The 18,362-nt window shown below is 45.7% G+C and overlaps 1 protein-coding gene across 1 annotated transcript in view; it reads right to left on the bottom strand.

The window, feature by feature from the left end:
• Positions 1-9,267: 9,267 nt before the first annotated feature.
• LOC144822283 (schlafen family member 13-like) overlaps positions 9,268-18,362 on the bottom strand; it is a 102,105-nt gene continuing 93,010 nt past the window's right edge. Inside the window, exon 5 of the mRNA XM_078679612.1 lies at positions 9,268-10,484. Within this exon, the coding sequence (XP_078535738.1) occupies positions 9,689-10,484 (796 nt within the window). The 3' untranslated portion in view covers positions 9,268-9,688. The remainder of the gene's footprint in view (positions 10,485-18,362) is intronic.

Below are 18,362 nucleotides of genomic sequence, written 5' to 3' on the forward strand. Positions count from 1 at the left end.
CTGTTCATCGACTGTCCAAGCATAGGTTGGATTGGCAAGCTAAGTGGCACTTGATTGATGTTTGGAGATCACATCACCCGCAAGTTAGGGATTACTCCTACTTTTCAGCGTTACACGAACTGCATGTTCGACTAGATGTTGTGTTATGTTCTCCAATGGTGGCATCGGCTGTAGCCAGCTCTGAATATCTCACTAGGATCTTGCCCGATCATAATCCACTGCTGCTCACCTTGCACTGGACGAAGGAAAGGGCTGAAATTCCTACATAGCGATTGCGCCCTGAAACATTAGAGGATCCGGTGTTTCGTAAGGGAGGTGGAGGAGGGGATAGCACACTACTTTAATGAGAATGCAGGGTCTACTACTACAAGGGCGATGGAATGGGACGCCTTCAAGGTGGTAGTACGGGGGTTATGCATAAGTAAATACACTGGGGTACGGAAGTCTCTACTGCAAGATGTTGAAACAGCGGACCAACGATTGAGGTTGGCAGAGCAGGCTATGCCTGAGCACCCAGAGCATCAGAGGCAAGTGATAGAAGCTAAAGAGAAGCTAGCCACGGAGGTAGAGAGGCTGCGTTGCTTCGACTATCGGAAATATGTTGAGAAAGCACACACAGAGGGCGACAAGGCAGGAACGCTGCTGGCTTGGCTAGCTAGCCCTATACCGCGTAGCTCACCGATTCTGGCACTAATGCCGGTCGAGGGTACAACAGTCTGTACTCAAAGTGGGATTATGCATGGGTTCAGAGACTATTATGAGAAGCTCTATGAGAGTACGCTGGCAGTGGATGAGTAGGCTATTGGGTCCTTCTTGGGGGGTGTCAAGCTTCCACAGTTGGAGGAAGAGCAGGCGCGGCATCTTGGTCGGCCAATATTGCTGGAGGAAATTAGGACTGCCATTAAGCAGATGGCAAGGAATAAGACACCAGGAGTGGACGGGTTGCCAGTGGAATTTTATATGCAATTTATAGACATATTAGCACCACGGTTGCTGGAGGTCTATAGCGAAGCACGGGACTTGGGGCAGCTGCCAGACTCGATGCGTGAGGCCCTCATTGTCCCACTGCTAAAACCTGGATGTGAAAGCACTGATGCAGCAGCGTATCGCCCATTGTCGATGCTCACTACCGACTATAAGACACTTAGTCGGATTCTAGCATCGCGCTTACTACATCATATGACTGCCTTGGTCCATGAAGATCAAGCGGGATTTATTCCTACCATGAATACTGCCACCAATGTGCGGAGGCTGGTGAGGATCCTAGGAGAAACAGGTATAGACTCACCTAGGGCTGCAATTTTATCAGTAGATATAGAAAAGGCTTTTGATAGCCTCGAATGGCCGTATTTGTATAACACAATGGGGCTCTTTGGACTGGGCGAAGAGTTTGTGAAGTGGACGACGGTGCTGTATACATCGGCAGTGGCGAGAGTTAAAGTAGGGCAGATTATTTCTTCCCGTTATGTAGTGGCCCCTCGGACAAGACAGGGTTGTCCGCTGTCCCCTTTGCTGTTCGCCCTGGCTATGGAACCGCTAGCAGCGCGGGCTCGATTGGGACGGTGGTATAAGGGCCTGGCATTTAGAGGAACACAACAATACATTTCATTTTACGCGGATGATTTGCTGTTGTTTTTGGCAGATACAGATGGCGCATTGGCGGGGGCTGCGCGATTGTTGTCGGATTTTGGAAGGGTCTCAGGCCTCAAGGTCAATTGAGGTAAAACTTGCTTGTTCCCAGTGCAACCGGGGACGGTAGTACCTACGATGCTGCCGTCTGTGCGGTGGGAACCTGCTTGCTTAGCATACCTTGGAGTACATATTTATCATGGAACCAGTGACCTCTTAGAAGGAAATATAGGGAGATGCGTACGAGCCCTTAAGGGGAGCATGGCATTTTGGAGTACACTTCCGCTCTCGGTGATGGGCAGGATAGCTTTATTGAAGATGGTGGCACTGCCTAGACTGTTGTACCTTTTCAGGAAGCTACCTATATGGGTGCCTTGCTCCGTGTTCACCAACCTGAAATCTATGATGGTAGGATTTATCTGGGGATCTGGGAGACGCAGGGTGGCGCTTAAGACATTAATGCGACCTAAGGTAGAGGGCGGCTTAGCGGTCCCGGAGTTGTATTATATAGCAGCGCAGTTACAGGTTCTTACGCAGGCAGTGGCCAAGGAATTCAGGGGCCCGGAACATGGGAGAGGGGGTGGAATTCCGAGACATGTCCTGTCTTTTATTGTGCTGCAACAAAGATTGGAACTTAAAGATCTCACTTTAAAGGAAAAGACTCTGAGGCTATGTTGGAATAGGAGCCTGCGAAGAGCGGGTGCACAACGCCCTTATGCGCCCGAGATCCCACTAGGGATGTTGACAGCCTTACCCCATGGAGGAGACCGGTCATCATTATGGGAGTGGGAGCACATGTTAGGGGACTTATATGAAGATGGAGCGCTGTTATCTTTTCAGATGCTGCGGGAGAGGTTTGATCTTCCTAGAGGAGATTTTCTGATACATGTAGCCTTGGTGCGAGCTATCCAAAAACACTGGAAAGGGGGAGTGCTAGAACCGGAACCAACGCAAGCGTGTCAGTATGTGGTGATGGCAGCAGGTACCTTCAAGGCAGTAACATGTCTATATTCACGAATGCTGACGGATGGTTTGGCACCATTGGATACACTACGACTGAAATGGGAGGTGAGCGTGGGGAGGCCCATACCAGAGGCCACATGGGGTCAACTCCTACGCAGGGCGTGGAGGGGCACCAGGAATGCACGTTTTCAACTTGTACATTTCTTTATAATCCATAGGGCGTACCTGACTCCCAGTAAAATCATGGAATATTATAATGTTGTGGATGTGATGTGTCCTAGGTGTAATACGGTAGGCGCAGAGTTAGCCCATATGTTGTGGGGGTGCCCGAAGTTAGGGAACTATTGGGAGGAGGTGGGGGGACTATTAACCTTGATTACGGGACGCCAGTTGACCTTTGACATGGTGACATGTATATTGCACTGGTTCCCTCATACCTCCAAGACAAAGGTGACAAGTAAGTTTATAGATATGGGCCTGGTACTGGCAAAAAGGGGAATTACGATGCGCTGGAAGGCGACAGAAGGTCCTAGCAGTAAAAATGGAGAGCTGAGCTGATCACGTGGGCTAGTGGAGAGGGGGCCATTCGACTTTGGCAGGCGAGACGCCAGAACAATGAAAAGGCACTATATACAGCAAGGGCATGGGAGGAACTGGTTCAGACGCTGATAACCCAATCGACTGAGGGCGATGAGGACTAATGAGTTGCGGTGAATCGGGATACTGGAACACCCGTTACAATACCGTGCATCCTGGCTGACTGTAAACACAAACTTTATATACTGAATTGTTGTACATATTTAGAACACACCGGTGGGGGAGGTTAGGGGGATCGTGGGGGGCTCATTAGGGGTTTGGATAATATGATGAAACAGATTATTAATGTCGGTTATATGCAATGTTATTGGAGAATACTATGCCATGATTCCTAATTACTCATGGGGAACGTAAAACATGAACACTATTAATTAGGAAAGTGGATGCATACCTGTGCGTATAGATGATACCTTGATGGGGGAGAGGGAAGTTTGATTATGGTGACAATGGATATTTGCTTGCTGCGTTGAAAATCAATAAAATATGTTTGCAACAACAACAAAAAAACACTTTCTTCTAACAATTCACCTGTATTCTAAATGGTATTCCTGGGACAAGTATTCGATAAAAAATTTGCACTCAGAAACGCACAGATGCATCATTTCCTGGTGGAGCTAAGATAAGTGAGCATGAGCAAAAAGGGAAAGAGGCACAGGAGCAGACAACAGCACCAACTGCAGTGGATGTGCTAGAGGTGCAGGCGACAACACTAGCAAGAAAGGTTGCGAAAGCTGGAGAGGTTGGGTTGGGTTGCTGCAGGGAGTGGGAGATAAAAGAAAAAAGATCATCAGGGATCATTGAGGGGGAAAGGAAATGCAACAGTGGGGTAAGACTGGATGTGTAGGGAGAGCATGGGATGTAGCCAAGAGGTGGCGGTCAGACACCACAAATTAAGAGAAAGATGTGCATTGGAGGTTGGTATGAGGAGCAGGGGAGAGCAAAAGAGTATGTACTTCACCTCTAAGTGAAGAGTAAGTGTAAATGTCTCTAGGACATACATTGAAAGTTAACAACAGTGGCCACTTGGAAGGTCTACCTAATGGAGAGCATGTTTCCATTCTTCCTGAGGAAGAATGGTGGTGGGGGTTGTGAAATTCATAGAGTAGTGGATTGGCACATAGCTGAAGAGAGTTTCAGTGGGACTAGGCCTTAGTAAGGCAGTATTCAAATTTAGCAGTGAGAAAGGTGAAGAGCAGAGAAGTCAGACAAAATTGTAATCCTCAGAAGTAAAGCAGAGAAGTGATCCTGAGTAATACGTGTGGTGTCAGGGTGATTTTCTAAGTTGTTCTGACCTACTAGTGAAATATAACATTTTAGCATGGGTGGTTTCTAATCTAAATGCGAGGCATACTGTTTTAATCAAGGTTAGTTTGAGTTGTCGCTTAATGTTCAAAGGCCACTTTTCCTTCACATTGCAGGCAATGTTTTCCTTTGACTGGCAGGACAGTATGCGCATATTTGTGTAGCGCAAACCTTTCCACAAAGCCAGGGAGGGCTGTATAGGTTCAAAGACAAGAATAAAGTCAACAAGAGGTAGCTGGGTTGTAGATGGTTAATGCATTCCAATGTAGTGTTCTCTATCAAGGTACTACCGTTTCCAATGTGACTAAGCTAACACATCAAGGAATTCAGTTTGCAGTCAGCTACCTCTTGTGCTTTTAGCACATTAGGGCTTGTATTACTAAAAGTTCGTACTTCCTCTGTTTGTGCCTCGGGGGACCTTTAAGCAGGTGCACTGGGTGCCAACAGGAAAAGTGTGCCCTATTATGAAGAATGCACTGCCAAAAGGGCAGCCGTGAACTTGTGCTGCCCTGGGGGCTGCGCATTCAAGTGAAATATGGAGTAGCTGTTTAAAAGCGACTCCGCATTTCTCTGCGTAGGCGACAACCCTCCTGCACTTTCAAAAGAGATTACAGTTCCCGTTGCAGGCGGGTGCACTGAGTGACTTAGTACATGTGAATGTGAATGTATTTGAGCTTGTAAAGCGCACTGCTACCCGTCCGTAGGTTTCCTGGCGCTGTATAACTCTGGAGAACCCGTCCTGCCTTTCCCTGTGGGATGGTCCCTGCTGGGAGTCTCCAAGGTGGAGCCAGGTATCCCCGGAATTGATGGGGCCGTTGTGGAGATTAGGCAAGCTAATGCCCAGAGTTGCCGAGTGGAACCCCTGATTAGAGTAAGCACCGAAGCGAGAATTATCGAGTCCACTGACCCAAGTCCACGACCCTGCCGCGTCGGGAATTGAACCCTGTTCCCGGGCCGACTTCTGCTCCCGGGTCTGCCGCCTCTAACCAGTGAGCCACACCACTCCACTCCACATATGTTTAATATTTATGGAGATGCTGCATATCTTCGGATGAACTGGAAAAATCAATATATATTCCCTTGACAGGCCCAGCCCCCACCCGCCCCAATGCCAGAACCACAAATGAAGATCCCCACGGACCTCTTCGAAACCTGGGTATCACCATCACCCTTGACGCTCGAAGAGCATGGGAACATAATATGCCTAGCACAAAACAGTTAGGCATGGACTTGGAGCATAAGGCTTGCCTCCCCCTTAACATGCTAGGGCTGGTGGCACTCTATAAGATGCCAGTTCTCCCCCGTTATTTATATGTACAGCGAAACTACCCCTTATTATTCCCCCGTACTTTCTTTCATGACATTTGGGCCACAAGGATTTCCTGGGCAAAACATTCACCTAGTGTCAATGGCCAAATGTGCGACACTGATGTAGGAGGGTGGCCTCGGCACACTAGACCTCCATCTGTACTATTTGGCAGCTCAGATGGTCCCCACAGGTGACTGGCTCTTAGGGGACCACCATGACCCAACGTACCATTTGAAACTCTCAATACTAAAACATTAGGATATATATGATGTACCCTACCGTACTCGCCTCTATACTCCAGATATCTAAGATTCCCATTACCTGTTGGAGAGAAGCCATGTACTCAATTAAGTAGCTTGAGAAGCCCACCACCCTCACACCACTATGGATGATTATGTGACACTCCTAGAGGGCTCCTTCGGGTGGTACCTTTAAAGGATCTCTCACTAAGGGGCAGGTGGCAGGGGAACCAAATAGTATTGATTTGATCACCTCAAACCCAAATTTGGGCTACACTATTCTCCTAATTCTTTAAATATTTACAAGTGAGATACACTTTAGAGGCCCACTGTGACACTCTAGGACTTTAACTCTCTGGAGGCAAAACTGGCACCAGGCACACTAGGTCATAAAGGTATCTCATGAATGTACAACTCCCTGGTACTCAAAGAGTCTGACCCCCCCCCCCCCTGGTCGTGCTGCACAGGAGGTAGGTAGAAGACATTGGAGACCTGGACGACAACGACTTGAGTGAGGCTAAGATGGCCCCTCGGGTACTGGCTATCTCTGCCAACCTCAGACTAATTCAGATCAAATACTTCCACCATTCTTATTACAGTCCAGGCCGTCTGTGGAGAACGGGGAAAGCTGAACCTCTGGCGCTGTAGTGACCCAAGGGTTTCCTTTGATCACATCATATAGCGCTTGCCCGCACACTGCTAAATACTGGAGGTCTGTCCAGCCCAGACTGAAAGGGCTCATCCAGATCACCGAGTGCCTAGACCCAAAAATGGCTCTATTGGGGATATTATAGGGTCCAGCACACACTATATACAAGTGTCTTTTTATGGGGCTTGGCTAGCTTATAGCAAAGAGACATTGCTAGGTGCTGGATATCTCTGGATCCCCCTTTGATGACTTTATGGGAGACCGGGATGAACTTCTGTTGGAGGGCCTGCATCTCTAAGCACCAGAAGATCTGGGGCCTGTGGTCATCTGAGTCAGATGTCACAGGTGACTAGCCTATACATACAATACTTACACAAATCGATGCAGACTCGAGTACAGTGGTGAAATATGACTGTTCTGAACTACTTAATGGTGGACATATTGTTTACTGTTTTACTGTATTCTAAACACGAAATGTCAATAAAAAATTTGAAAAACAATGTCCGTCACGAAATCAACCATAATTCTATTTGAAAAAGCAGCACTAAAGTCTCTCCAGAAGATAATTTTGGGAGTAAAATAAACCATGGAAATCTAAATCTACATTAAATTCAGAATCTAAACACTGCTAAATGTTAAAACATTGGTAATAAAGGAATCTGCTAAAAGTAGAGTAATATTTGTTCGTGATTGGTACAGAAGAGAAGTCATATAAATCCGTATTGGCGATTATTACTGCAAATGAAGTGTATCATATTGACGGTGGCTGCTTGTTTAAAGAAGTGTTTGGCGGTGCCTACCACTCGTGAGACCGACACAAAGCCCCTGCCTGCACTGACAAATAGCCATATTGGCACTGGCAGAGTGCATGTAAAGATCATCAGCATGCATTACAGCACAGAGCCCTCTGGCAGATGACAACAGGAGGCAGGGGAAGGGGAGAAGTGGTATGGAGCTGAAACACAATCCATCTCCAGATTACCCTGTAAATGCATGACAATCTAGAGATGGATGTATGAACTGCGAACATGTGAGGGGCATAATTCAGCGACATCCCCACACACAGACACATTCCATATAATTTATCAGATATACTGCGCATGCCTCAGCCAGTATATAAGCTACAATGGGGCTTGTTAGTCTGTCTCCGTGCCACATTGAACAGAAAAGAAGGGATCCAAGTTATCAGAAAATAGGGCAGAACTTCTGTCCCCTTGAAACTCTTTCAGTCTGATTATTTGGATCATGTTTGCAGGCTGATGTATGAGATTCTTGACCTGCTTCCTTGGGTGGAGAAGGAGGCACTAAAGCAGAAGAGGAATTGAGGTAAGTGAAAAAAATGTTTTGCATTTATTAGTGTGCATGTGTGTGACAGTCCTCATGTGTGAGAGTGTGTGAGCGTGTGACATTGGAACCTCCCTGAAAGGTCCTTAATTTTTGCCCTTCTCACGAGTCCTCTCTCTGAAGCGATTGTGAGGCCATACAAAATCTGAAAGCTTTTTGGAGAATGTCTTTTAAATTGTGTAGGAAATAAGTTTAGTTCATATGCCAGTGAGAAAGCCTGGTCCACTCTCACCATTTATCCCATGATAAATCTTTTAAAGTTGCCTAAGAGGTAACAGAGAGTTAACATTAATCAACAATTCAATTTACAGAGTAGCCAATTTGGCCACACAATGAGAACCAGGGTTCGGTAAATTAGGTTAAGAAGGTTTATTACAAGAGGTTTATAGCCAGACGGATATAAATGAATCTCAGGAACATATTATAAAGGTACAGTATTCCCAAAGTCAATCCAAATCTCTGTACAAAATTCAGTCTTAGCAAAAAGCATACAAAAAAATCAGTAGCAGCAATACAGAGAATGAGGAACAATAGCTGATGCTCTGTATAGTATTTCCGGTTCTCTTGATTATGCATTAATGAATTCTAAAGCACAAAACTAAATTCTATATCTAAAATAAGAGTAGTTTAGGGAAAGGGTCTCAAAGAATTGAAAATAAGCAGGAAGGTGTCAGAATTGTGAAGACTTCAATAGGTCAAGAGTACAGAATAAAGACACACTCTCAAAGTAAAAAGGGCATAGAAGTCTGTACCTCTCCAATGCAAAAGGGAATGTCTAACTAACCCCAAAAGCGTATGCAACTATTAACACAGAGAACATTTGAGAATTCCACGTCATTAAAAGACTCCGTTAACTTTCCCTCCTTGCACAGTAGAAAAATTGGCAACATTATTCAATTCTCCCATTCTACAGCTCGAACATCAGGGTAAACCTGGGCATCATTCAGCTCCTGATACGCGATGAATGGAAACCTCCTTAGTCTCGTTAAAGCTTCACATTCTTGCCAAAACACCCATTCTCAGACCTCACTATCTCTAATACATAGCACTCCGTTTACTGACTATGAAATCACCGGAACACACTTCCAGAAGAGAAAACCTTCAAGGAAAACAGTCTTAAAATTGAAGCTCAAACATTGAAGGACTGAACACTTATGGCTGACAGTCATGATAACTTAATAAAACATTTCAATGGGCAATTCAAATACACAATTATGTGTGCAAGAGTAGTTTCAGAATAAATGCAAACTTTAATAAATGAAATCAATTGTTGAAATAACTGAAATATACTTGATACATGAAACACCACAGATCCCAGGACACAAAAGCCCCATGAATCTGCAATGAAGTCCAGCAGTGTCGTCCAATGATTCCTTTTGAATATGGGGCTAAATGCGTGTGGTGGAGTTTGTAAAACCTTTGGAAATCATCCCTACACTATTAGAAGACACAACATATTTCATTAAGTAAAACAATAAATATTTCATTTGATTCATCACGTATGTTACCCTATATGGCAGCGTCCCTATATACAGAAATGGCAAATAACAAAATGTGATGGATTTGTGCTTTTGTCTCTGAGCCGACCATTTTAGGTTTACCTGGCATATGGCTTACAATATATATTAAAGAAATTCCCCGATCTTAACAAATCTCTTACGAATTTAGAAAGATAATATGAAGAATCATATTTGCTCTGGATGCTGTACAGAGTAAAAAGTTGCTAGCGACTACACGCTGTACAGGAACTGGGTGAATACCGAACACGATGTTTCTTTCCAGGCCAGAGAAACGTCGCACACTGTCCAAAACAATGCCCTGGCCTTCGATATCATCTGCTCTTATGAAAGAGAGCTCTAATCTCAGTTTTCTCATACGTACTTGTAAAATGTGTCTAAAAGCTTCACGATCATTTTCTGTGTTGCACAGAATTGCAATATCTTTCATGGAGTAGCCCTTGCGGAGGTAACCATTGCATTCTTTGGCCACGTACCTGGCCATTTCGTTCTTGTTTAGATGTTTCTCTACATAAAATCCTGGAATATCGTGAGCACATTCTGCATCATTTAGCAAACTTTTCAAATGTTTATGTAGAACGCGTGATCCCTCACTTACTTCTTCAACAATGTCATCCATGAAGAACTTCATGACACTGTAGATCAGCGCGGCATTGCGGACCCCTTTGGTTAGCCACTCCATAGAATGCTGCTCATTAAGCATCGGAAGACCATTGTCATAAGGGTGATATTTCTGGAAGTAATCCAAAAATATCCAGAGAACACCAGGCCCATTGGGATTCTGAGGCCTGTTGCAAAGTTCCTTAGCTTTTGCATACCAGTCACCTTCATCCAGACGAAAATTCTGTGCTTCGTCAACTATGATATGCTGGACAGATGGAAAAGCTCCTTTAATAAAGGTTGTCCGTGTAACTGCCGGGCAAATTTTATTCAATCTAGAAAAACAAAGACAAAACGTTCACAAAAAAAGATTGTAAATGTACACTATCACCATTCAATCAGAGCTTTCTAACTTCTTTTTATTATTTTGTAAACAGGTTGGGGGAGAAGCACACTAGAGAGAGTTTACAGCACATGGAAAGCAGCAATACAGAGAGCGGTAGCAGATATTTGATAGGGAATCAACCAGCAACTCACCCAACACTTTGAAAACCACAACCTCTTGGACTCCTCCCAATCAAGATTAAGAAACCAACGCAACAAGACTGCCCTGATTGCAGCCACCAACGACATCAGAGCCCTCTCGATCACAGCTAGGGAAACAGCAGCCCTCATTCTCGTGGACATGTCCACTGTATTTGACACCATTTCCCACCATATCCTGATCAACAGAGTCCTCCACATCGTGATTCAAGGAAACACCTCAAATGGAATGCCTCATAACTGACTGGCAGAACCCAAAGTATCCGTCTCCCACAATTCGCTTAAGAGCACAAGATGACCATCTGCGGAGTACCCCAAAGATCGTCCCTCAGCCTGACCCTCTTCAACACCTACATGACCCCCTCAGCCGATACCATCAGATCACACAGACTCAACATCATCTCCTACCCCGACACACAGCTCATCCTCTCACTGACCGAAAAACCCTCCACCACAAAGCTAACTTCCACAGATGTATGATGAAGGTCACAGACTGCATGAAGGACAACTGTCTCAAACTCAACACGGATATGACGGATGTCATCAACTTCGGGAACAACACCTTGCCATGGAAGGCCACAAGGTGGCCCGCAGAGCTTGCACACCCGCACTCCAATGGATTACGCCCACAACCTCGCCATCATCCTGGATAGCAAGCTATCCATAAAGAAACAAGTCAACACAGTTGCATCCACCTCCTTCCACACCCTTTGCATGTTTCACAAGATCTTCAGATGGCTCCCGGTTAACACCAGAAGGACCGTCAAAAACGCCCTTCTCACCAGCAGACTGGACTACAGAAATACGCTCTATAAAGGAATCACTACACATCTCTAGAAGAGACTCCAGAAAATACAGAACTCAGTGGCAAGATCCATACTTGATCCCACTAGAAGGACCCACATCACACAAGATCTCAAGAAACTACACTGGCTTTCGATTCAGAAGAGATGCCAGTTCGAAATGTTGACTCATGCCTACAAGACCATGTACAACAAAAGACCAGCATACATCACCAAACGCCTAACCTTCCACCAACCGACCAGACACCTTCACTCAGCTTCCCTCTCCCTCGCAGACACCCCATGAATCCGCCGAGCCAACAGCGAAGGACGTTCTTTCTCGCACCTGGCAGCCAAGGCCTGGAACAACCTCCTGTTGCACCTCAGGACCACAGCCCCTTCAGCAATTCAGAAAAGAACTAAATACCTGGATGTTTAAATGATCCAAACTTCTCGCTGCAGCCAAGCAGCTCCAGCGCTTGGAGACTGTCACAGGTGATTTGCCACGCTCTATAAATGTTTTGTTGATTGATCGATTGACAGGGAAGGAGAAGCACATGAAGGAGAGAGCTCAAAAACACATGCACTCTCATGGAATGCTAAAGCAAAAAAGAAAAACAGTTGCCTAAAAATGAGCAGTGGAAGGCTATAGGTCAGCCAAGCTAAAGGATGGTAAAGAGGCTATAATGCAAGGGAGGAACAAACACAAGATGGTACAAGATGGGAAAAGAAAGCTATCAAATAAGAAGCAAGCAAATTAGAGTGACAATAAAGCCAGCCAATGGTAAGCATGCTGTAAGCCCACTTTAATTTCTTGATACATCCACAAGAAATGATACAAGACCATCAGTAATATTCTCTATTGTGATAGGACCTGTGTTTACATTTTCTAAAGGCTTGGGGAAGAGAACTACACATTAGCAAATGCCACAAAGCACCGTCACACAGCACACATTTCTGTAATTTAACTTGGCCAGAGCTGACATATGCTAGACTGGAAGGGATGAGACCTTCATTTGGCATGGCTAAGTAGATGTTGACGATGGGACCATAGAGGTGGATATCATTGGGGACTGAACAGGGGTTTAGACACTAATGATCCATTTAGAGGGACACTACATATCCATCTGCCTATCTATTCATCTATCTATTGAGACTAAAGCTGTGGATAAACAGTAAACAAAAGGAAAGGAAAATGCTACTTACCAGTATGCATCTTATCTTGGCATGTAGAGCTGCAGAGTTGCACACTGTGCATAGATTGTCACCGAGTGTTGGGCCCCGATGTTTGCAGTTTTTTGTTGTCCTGAAAAGTTCTTTGGAGTCACGAGATAGGTGACTCCTACTTTGGACCACATTGCGCATGGGCATCTGCTCCATCCCTAGATTGTTTTTCGCCATAGGGAAATGATGGAGCTATGCAAGAACAGGAAGGATGCCCATATAATTTGTATCTAATTAAGATAATACTGGAACAGACAAGATTAGCCGGGGAGGCGGGTGGGCCTGTGCAACTCTGCAGCTCTACATGCCAAGAACAGATGCATACTGGTAAGTAGCATTTTCCGTTCGAGGCATATGAGCTGCAGATTGCACACTGTGCATAAATTGTATAGCAGTACCCACTTTTAGCGGCAACCACCCCTATCTGTTGCAGTAGTTTGGAATAATGGTTTGAGAACAGCCTGGCCCACATTAGCTTGTTGTTTGGTTTGTACATCTACATAATAGTGTTTTGTGAATGTGTGCGGTCGAGACCATGTAGTTGCTTTGCAGATGTCATCTAGGGGAATGTTCCCTAAAAATACCATTGAAGCCCCTATTTTTCTTGTGGCCTTAAGGGGATCAGATGACATACGTTTAGCTTTGTGGTTACAAATCTGTATGCATTTGACAATCCATCTAGCTATCCCAGATTTTGAAATGGGATTATCTTTGTGCGGTGGTGAGAAAGACACAAAAAGTTGTTTTGTCTTACGAAAGGGTTGTGTCCTCTCTATGTAGTATGGCAATGCTCTATTGACATCTAGGGTATGAAGAGCTCTTTCTGCTACTGTCTGTGGCTGCGAGAAGAAAACGGGCAGTTCCACAGATTGATTGAGATGGATGGGAGAAATGACTTTGGGCAAGAATTTTGGATTAGTACGCTGAAGTACCTTATTGTGATGCATTTGCAAGAAGGGTACTGAATAGTTAGTGCTTGTAATTCACTAACTCTCCGCAGAGAAGTAATAGCTACTAGGAAGGTAACCTTCCACGTTAAAAATTGTAGTTCACATTTGTGTAAGGGTTCGAAGGGAGGTCCCATTAACCGTGTGAGAACAACATTTAAATTCCACACAGGTGAAGGTGGTACTCTGGGGGGAATTATTCTTTTAAGGCCTTCCATAAAGGCTTTAATGGCAGGCACTCTGAATAGAGATAGATGTTGTCAGTTTTGCAGATATGCTGCTCTTGCAGCGAGATGTAGTCTAATAGAGGTATAGGCTACGTTACATCTTTGAAGATGCAGTAAGTATCCTATGATGTGTTGAATAGACACATCTAGAGGATCAATATTGTTGTTGAGACAATATATTGCAAATCGTTTCCACTTGGCTGCATAACATGCCCTAGTGGTTGGACGTCTAGCTTCTTTAATGATATTCATGCAGTCTGGAGGAAGGTTCAGATATCCAAATTCTAGGATTTCAGGAGCCAGATCGCAAGGTTGAGCTGAGCTGGGTCCGGGTGTCTGATCTCTCCATGGTTCTGTGTTAAGAGGTGTGGAGACAGGTGCAATTTTTGGTGTGGTACCACAGACAGTTGTAGCAGTGTGGTGTACCACGGCTGTCTGGCCCACATTGGAGCAACTAGGGTGAGGGTGAGAGAATGCTGCTGTAGTTTGCGTACTACTAGTGGCATGAGTGGTAGAGGTGGAAAAGCGTACGCAAATCTGTTTGACCAGTTCATCCATATCACATTGCCTTTGGACAGTGGGTGTGGATATCTGGCAGCGAAGCTTGGGCATTTGGCGTTTTCGTAGGTGGCAAATAGGTCTATCTGAGGTTGTCCTCACATCTGAAAGAATGGCTGAAGAACTTGCATATGAAGTTCCCACTCGTGGGTCTGTTGTGTTTGTCGACTTAACTGATTCGCTATGGTATTTTGTACTCCTGGAACATGCTGGGCTAGAAGGAATATGTTTTGAGGTATAGCCGTCTGCCATATATCCTGTGCTAGTTGAGATAGCTGCAGGGAGTGTGTGCCTCCATGCTTCTGTATGTAATACATGGCTGTCATGTTGTCTGTGCGGACTAACACAGCTTTGTTTGATACTTGCTTTTGGAAAGCTTCTAGTGCTAGGAATATTGCTAGTAACTCCAGATGATTGATGTGGAATAACTTTTGTTGTGGTGTCCACCTGCCTTGCATGGTGTGTTGCAGTAGGTGGGCTCCCCAGCCGGAGAGCGATGGGTCCGCAGTTAAGATTATCTGAGGAACTGGCTCTAGGAACGGTCGTCCCTTGGAAAGGTTTTTGCTGTTCCACCACTGCAGAGAGCGATGAGCCTGACCGTCTACCAACACTAGGTCTGTCAATTAACCTTGAGCCTGGTTTCACTGACATGATAAGCATTCTTATAGCGGACGCATTTGAAGTCTTGCATGGGGCACTATGAAAATGCAAGAGGCCATCATCCCTATGAGTTGCATGAACACTCATGCTGGAAGGGAGTGTTGTAGCTGAAACCTTGTTAGAAGAGTTTGTATGCTGGCTATCCTTGCTGGAGTGGGATAGGCAAGGGCTTTTGAGGTGTTTATTGCGGCACCGAGGTACTGTTGTACTTTGGATGGTTGTAGATGGGACTTGGCATGGTTTATTGTGAACCCCAAGTCGTGAAGCAGTTGTATTGTGGCATGAGTGTGTTCCACGCATTGGTTGTATGAGCTGGCTTTTACGAGCCAGTCGTCGAGGTACGGGAAGATATGGATGTGTTGTCTTCGTAAATGCGCTGCCACCACTGCTAAGCACTTGGTGAATACTCTTGGTGCTGTTGTGACTCCAAATGGGAGTACTTTGAATTGATGGTGCTGTCCGTCTAATACAAATCTGAGATACTTCCTGTGACCCTTGTGAATGGGAATGTGGAAGTATGCGTCCTTGAGATCTAAAGTAGCAAGGAAGTCGTTTTGCGACAGAAGCAGAAGGACTTGTTGCAGTGTGACCATGTGAAAATGGTCTGACTGTATGTATATGTTTAGCGGTCTGAGGTCTAGAATAGGCCTTAGAGAGCCGTCCTTTTTTGGAATCAGAAAGTATAGAGAGTAAACCCCTTTGTTTTGTTGGTGCAGAGGAAGTGGTTCTATTGCACTTTTTTGTATCAAGGATTGTACGTCTTGCTTTAACAGTGCTAGATGTTCTTGTGAAATTGGACGCTGTTTGGGTGGTATGTTTGGGGGGGGGGTAGATGTTAGTTCTAGACAGTAACCTGATTGAATATTTTGTCGCACCCACCTGTCTGATGTGATGTTGGTCCAGGCAGGAAGGAATTGTTGCAGTCTTTCCCCCACAGGAGGGGAATGTTGGGGGGGGAAGGTGAGGAAAGTCATTGGTTAGGGGTAGAGGCAGAGCAGGAGTTGTTGGTTTTGCCTCTGCCTTTGTTGTTGTTACCCCTGTAACCTCCTCTTTGGTAGCCCTTAGTGAATGTGGATTGGTTAGGGGTTTTGTAAGAGGTGGAGGGACTTTCGGAGGAGTAGCCTCTAGTGTTGCCTCTGTATGATGAGCGACAAAAAGTATGTCTGGGAGCTTGCTGTTGTAAGGCGCCCATAGATTTTGCTGTATTGGTGTCTTTTTTATCTTTTCTAAAGACACGTCAACATTTGGGCCAAATAAATGTGTCTCATCAAATGGCTGATTAAGGATTGAGTTTTGTACCACAGGTTTAAAACCTGAGATACGTAGCCAAGCATGTCTACGTAGGAGGGTGCTGGTATTAATTGCTCTTGAGGTGGTATCTGCTGCATCTAGGGCACAGCAAATGGAAGTGTTGGTAATATTTTTACCTTCCTGTATAAGTTCTTTGGCCCTATTTTTGTATTTGTCAGGTAGATGCTGCATTATGGACTCTAGTTCATCATAATGAGCTCTGTCATATCTGGCTAGCAACGCTTGGGTGTTGGCGATGCGCAAGATATTAGCTGCTTGAGACGCTGTTCTTTTGCCTGAGGTGTCAAGTAGCTTGGATTCCTTGTCTGGTGGTGAGGCCTCACCTGATGTCTGAGAATTAGCACGTTTACGTGCATTAGACACTACTAAAGAGTGTAATGGTGCTGGACCTTTAATATAGACTGGATCTGTAGGGGCAGCTTTATATTTTTTCTTAATTCGAGGATTGAGGACCCTAGCCCTGATGAGGTCTTTAAAAACCTCGGTTGCATGTTTGATTACACCCTTAAGCATTGGTAAAATGGCAGTAGACCTTTGTGTGTTATCAAAAGTGTCTAGTAGGAAATCTTCCTTCACCACATCTGTATGTAAGTCCACCCCATGATATTGGGCAGCTCTTTGGACGAGTGGGTTAAAACCTATAGTGTCCTCTGGTGGGGATGGTCTAGAAGGGTATATGTCGTCTTGTGGGACATAAGGCACATCAGGGGTGTTGTAATAATCCCATGGATTAGGTGACTGAGGGGGACTATTGGTCGCTGCTGGGTCACGTGCACCTCCATCTGTGTTATCAGAGTCTGTGTCTACATCATCTTGTGGATCAGGGGATGGTGTAGGTGAATGGTGAGGTGGTGTAGGAGGGGGAACAGTATGGGGAGGTGGAGGAGAAGGCACCCTTAATGGAGAGGTTGCAATGTCTCTCTTCTTTGGAGGAGGAAGAGGTGCTGGCGTATCAAGTGGTCTCTTTTTGGAACTGAGAGTCAATTGACTAGTCTTAGGATCCTTGACAAGAGTTTTTTGGTTAGGATCAGGTGTGAAAAATTCCTCTGAACAGGGCAGATCCTTCGGTGTCGAGGTTTTCAGCTCCGTAGGTTTTTTCGGCACCAAGTTGGTAGCTGATTTCGGTTTAGAAGTGTGCCCTTTTGAAGTGTCCTTTACCGGAACCTGTTTCTTCGGTTCCGGGTGTTTTTTCGGTTCCGAAGCGTGTAAATCTGGAGCGTTAAGCGTTTTTTAGTTGGCTCCGAATGCGGTTTCGACATCAATGAGCCGCTGCCAGTCTTCGGTGCCATGTGCTTCGGTGTCGGAGCAACGGTCGGCTTCGGTGTCAGTGTAGGATCGGCACCGTGGATAGGCTGGCTCGAGCCCGAGCTGCCTGAAGGCTTAATGGGCTTCTTTGCCGGGCCCGAAGGCGGGGCGTGGGAAGCAGTCCCTCGGTGTGCAACCGGGCCCGAAGGTGAGGGTGTGCTCGAAGCCTTTTTAGAGGGTGTCGAGGAAGGGTTGGGGTCGACGATCTTACTTACGACCCGTTGAGCTGGAGTGACTTTCTCGACGTCGGAGTTTTCGGCGTCTGAGGAGCTGGTACTCTCTTCGGCATGCTTGTGTTCTGGCACGTCGACGCCCTCTTCGAAGATGTCGTCGGGAATGGAAGCTGACGAGCAGGCCATTGTTCCTCGAGCTTGTCGGTCCCGGATCGTCTTCTTGCAGCGGAAGGAGGCACAAGCGGAACAGTCTTTAGCCTCGTGCTCCGGTGAGAGGCAAAGGTTGCACACCTCATGTAGGTCGGTGTGGGGAAACTTCGACCCACATCGAGGACACTTCTTGAATGGCGTCCTTTCCATGAGCCAGAAGTAAAGCCTAGGTAGGCCCGAAGGCCTTCGTCGACGACCGGAATCGAAGACTTCGTAGGTGAAGAATCGCGTCGATGTGGAGCGCGATCGGAACAATACCGTCGAAGTGGGTGA

This window comes from Lissotriton helveticus, chromosome 3_1, assembly GCF_964261635.1.
Source record: "Lissotriton helveticus chromosome 3_1, aLisHel1.1, whole genome shotgun sequence".
Classification (NCBI taxonomy): domain Eukaryota; kingdom Metazoa; phylum Chordata; class Amphibia; order Caudata; family Salamandridae; genus Lissotriton; species Lissotriton helveticus.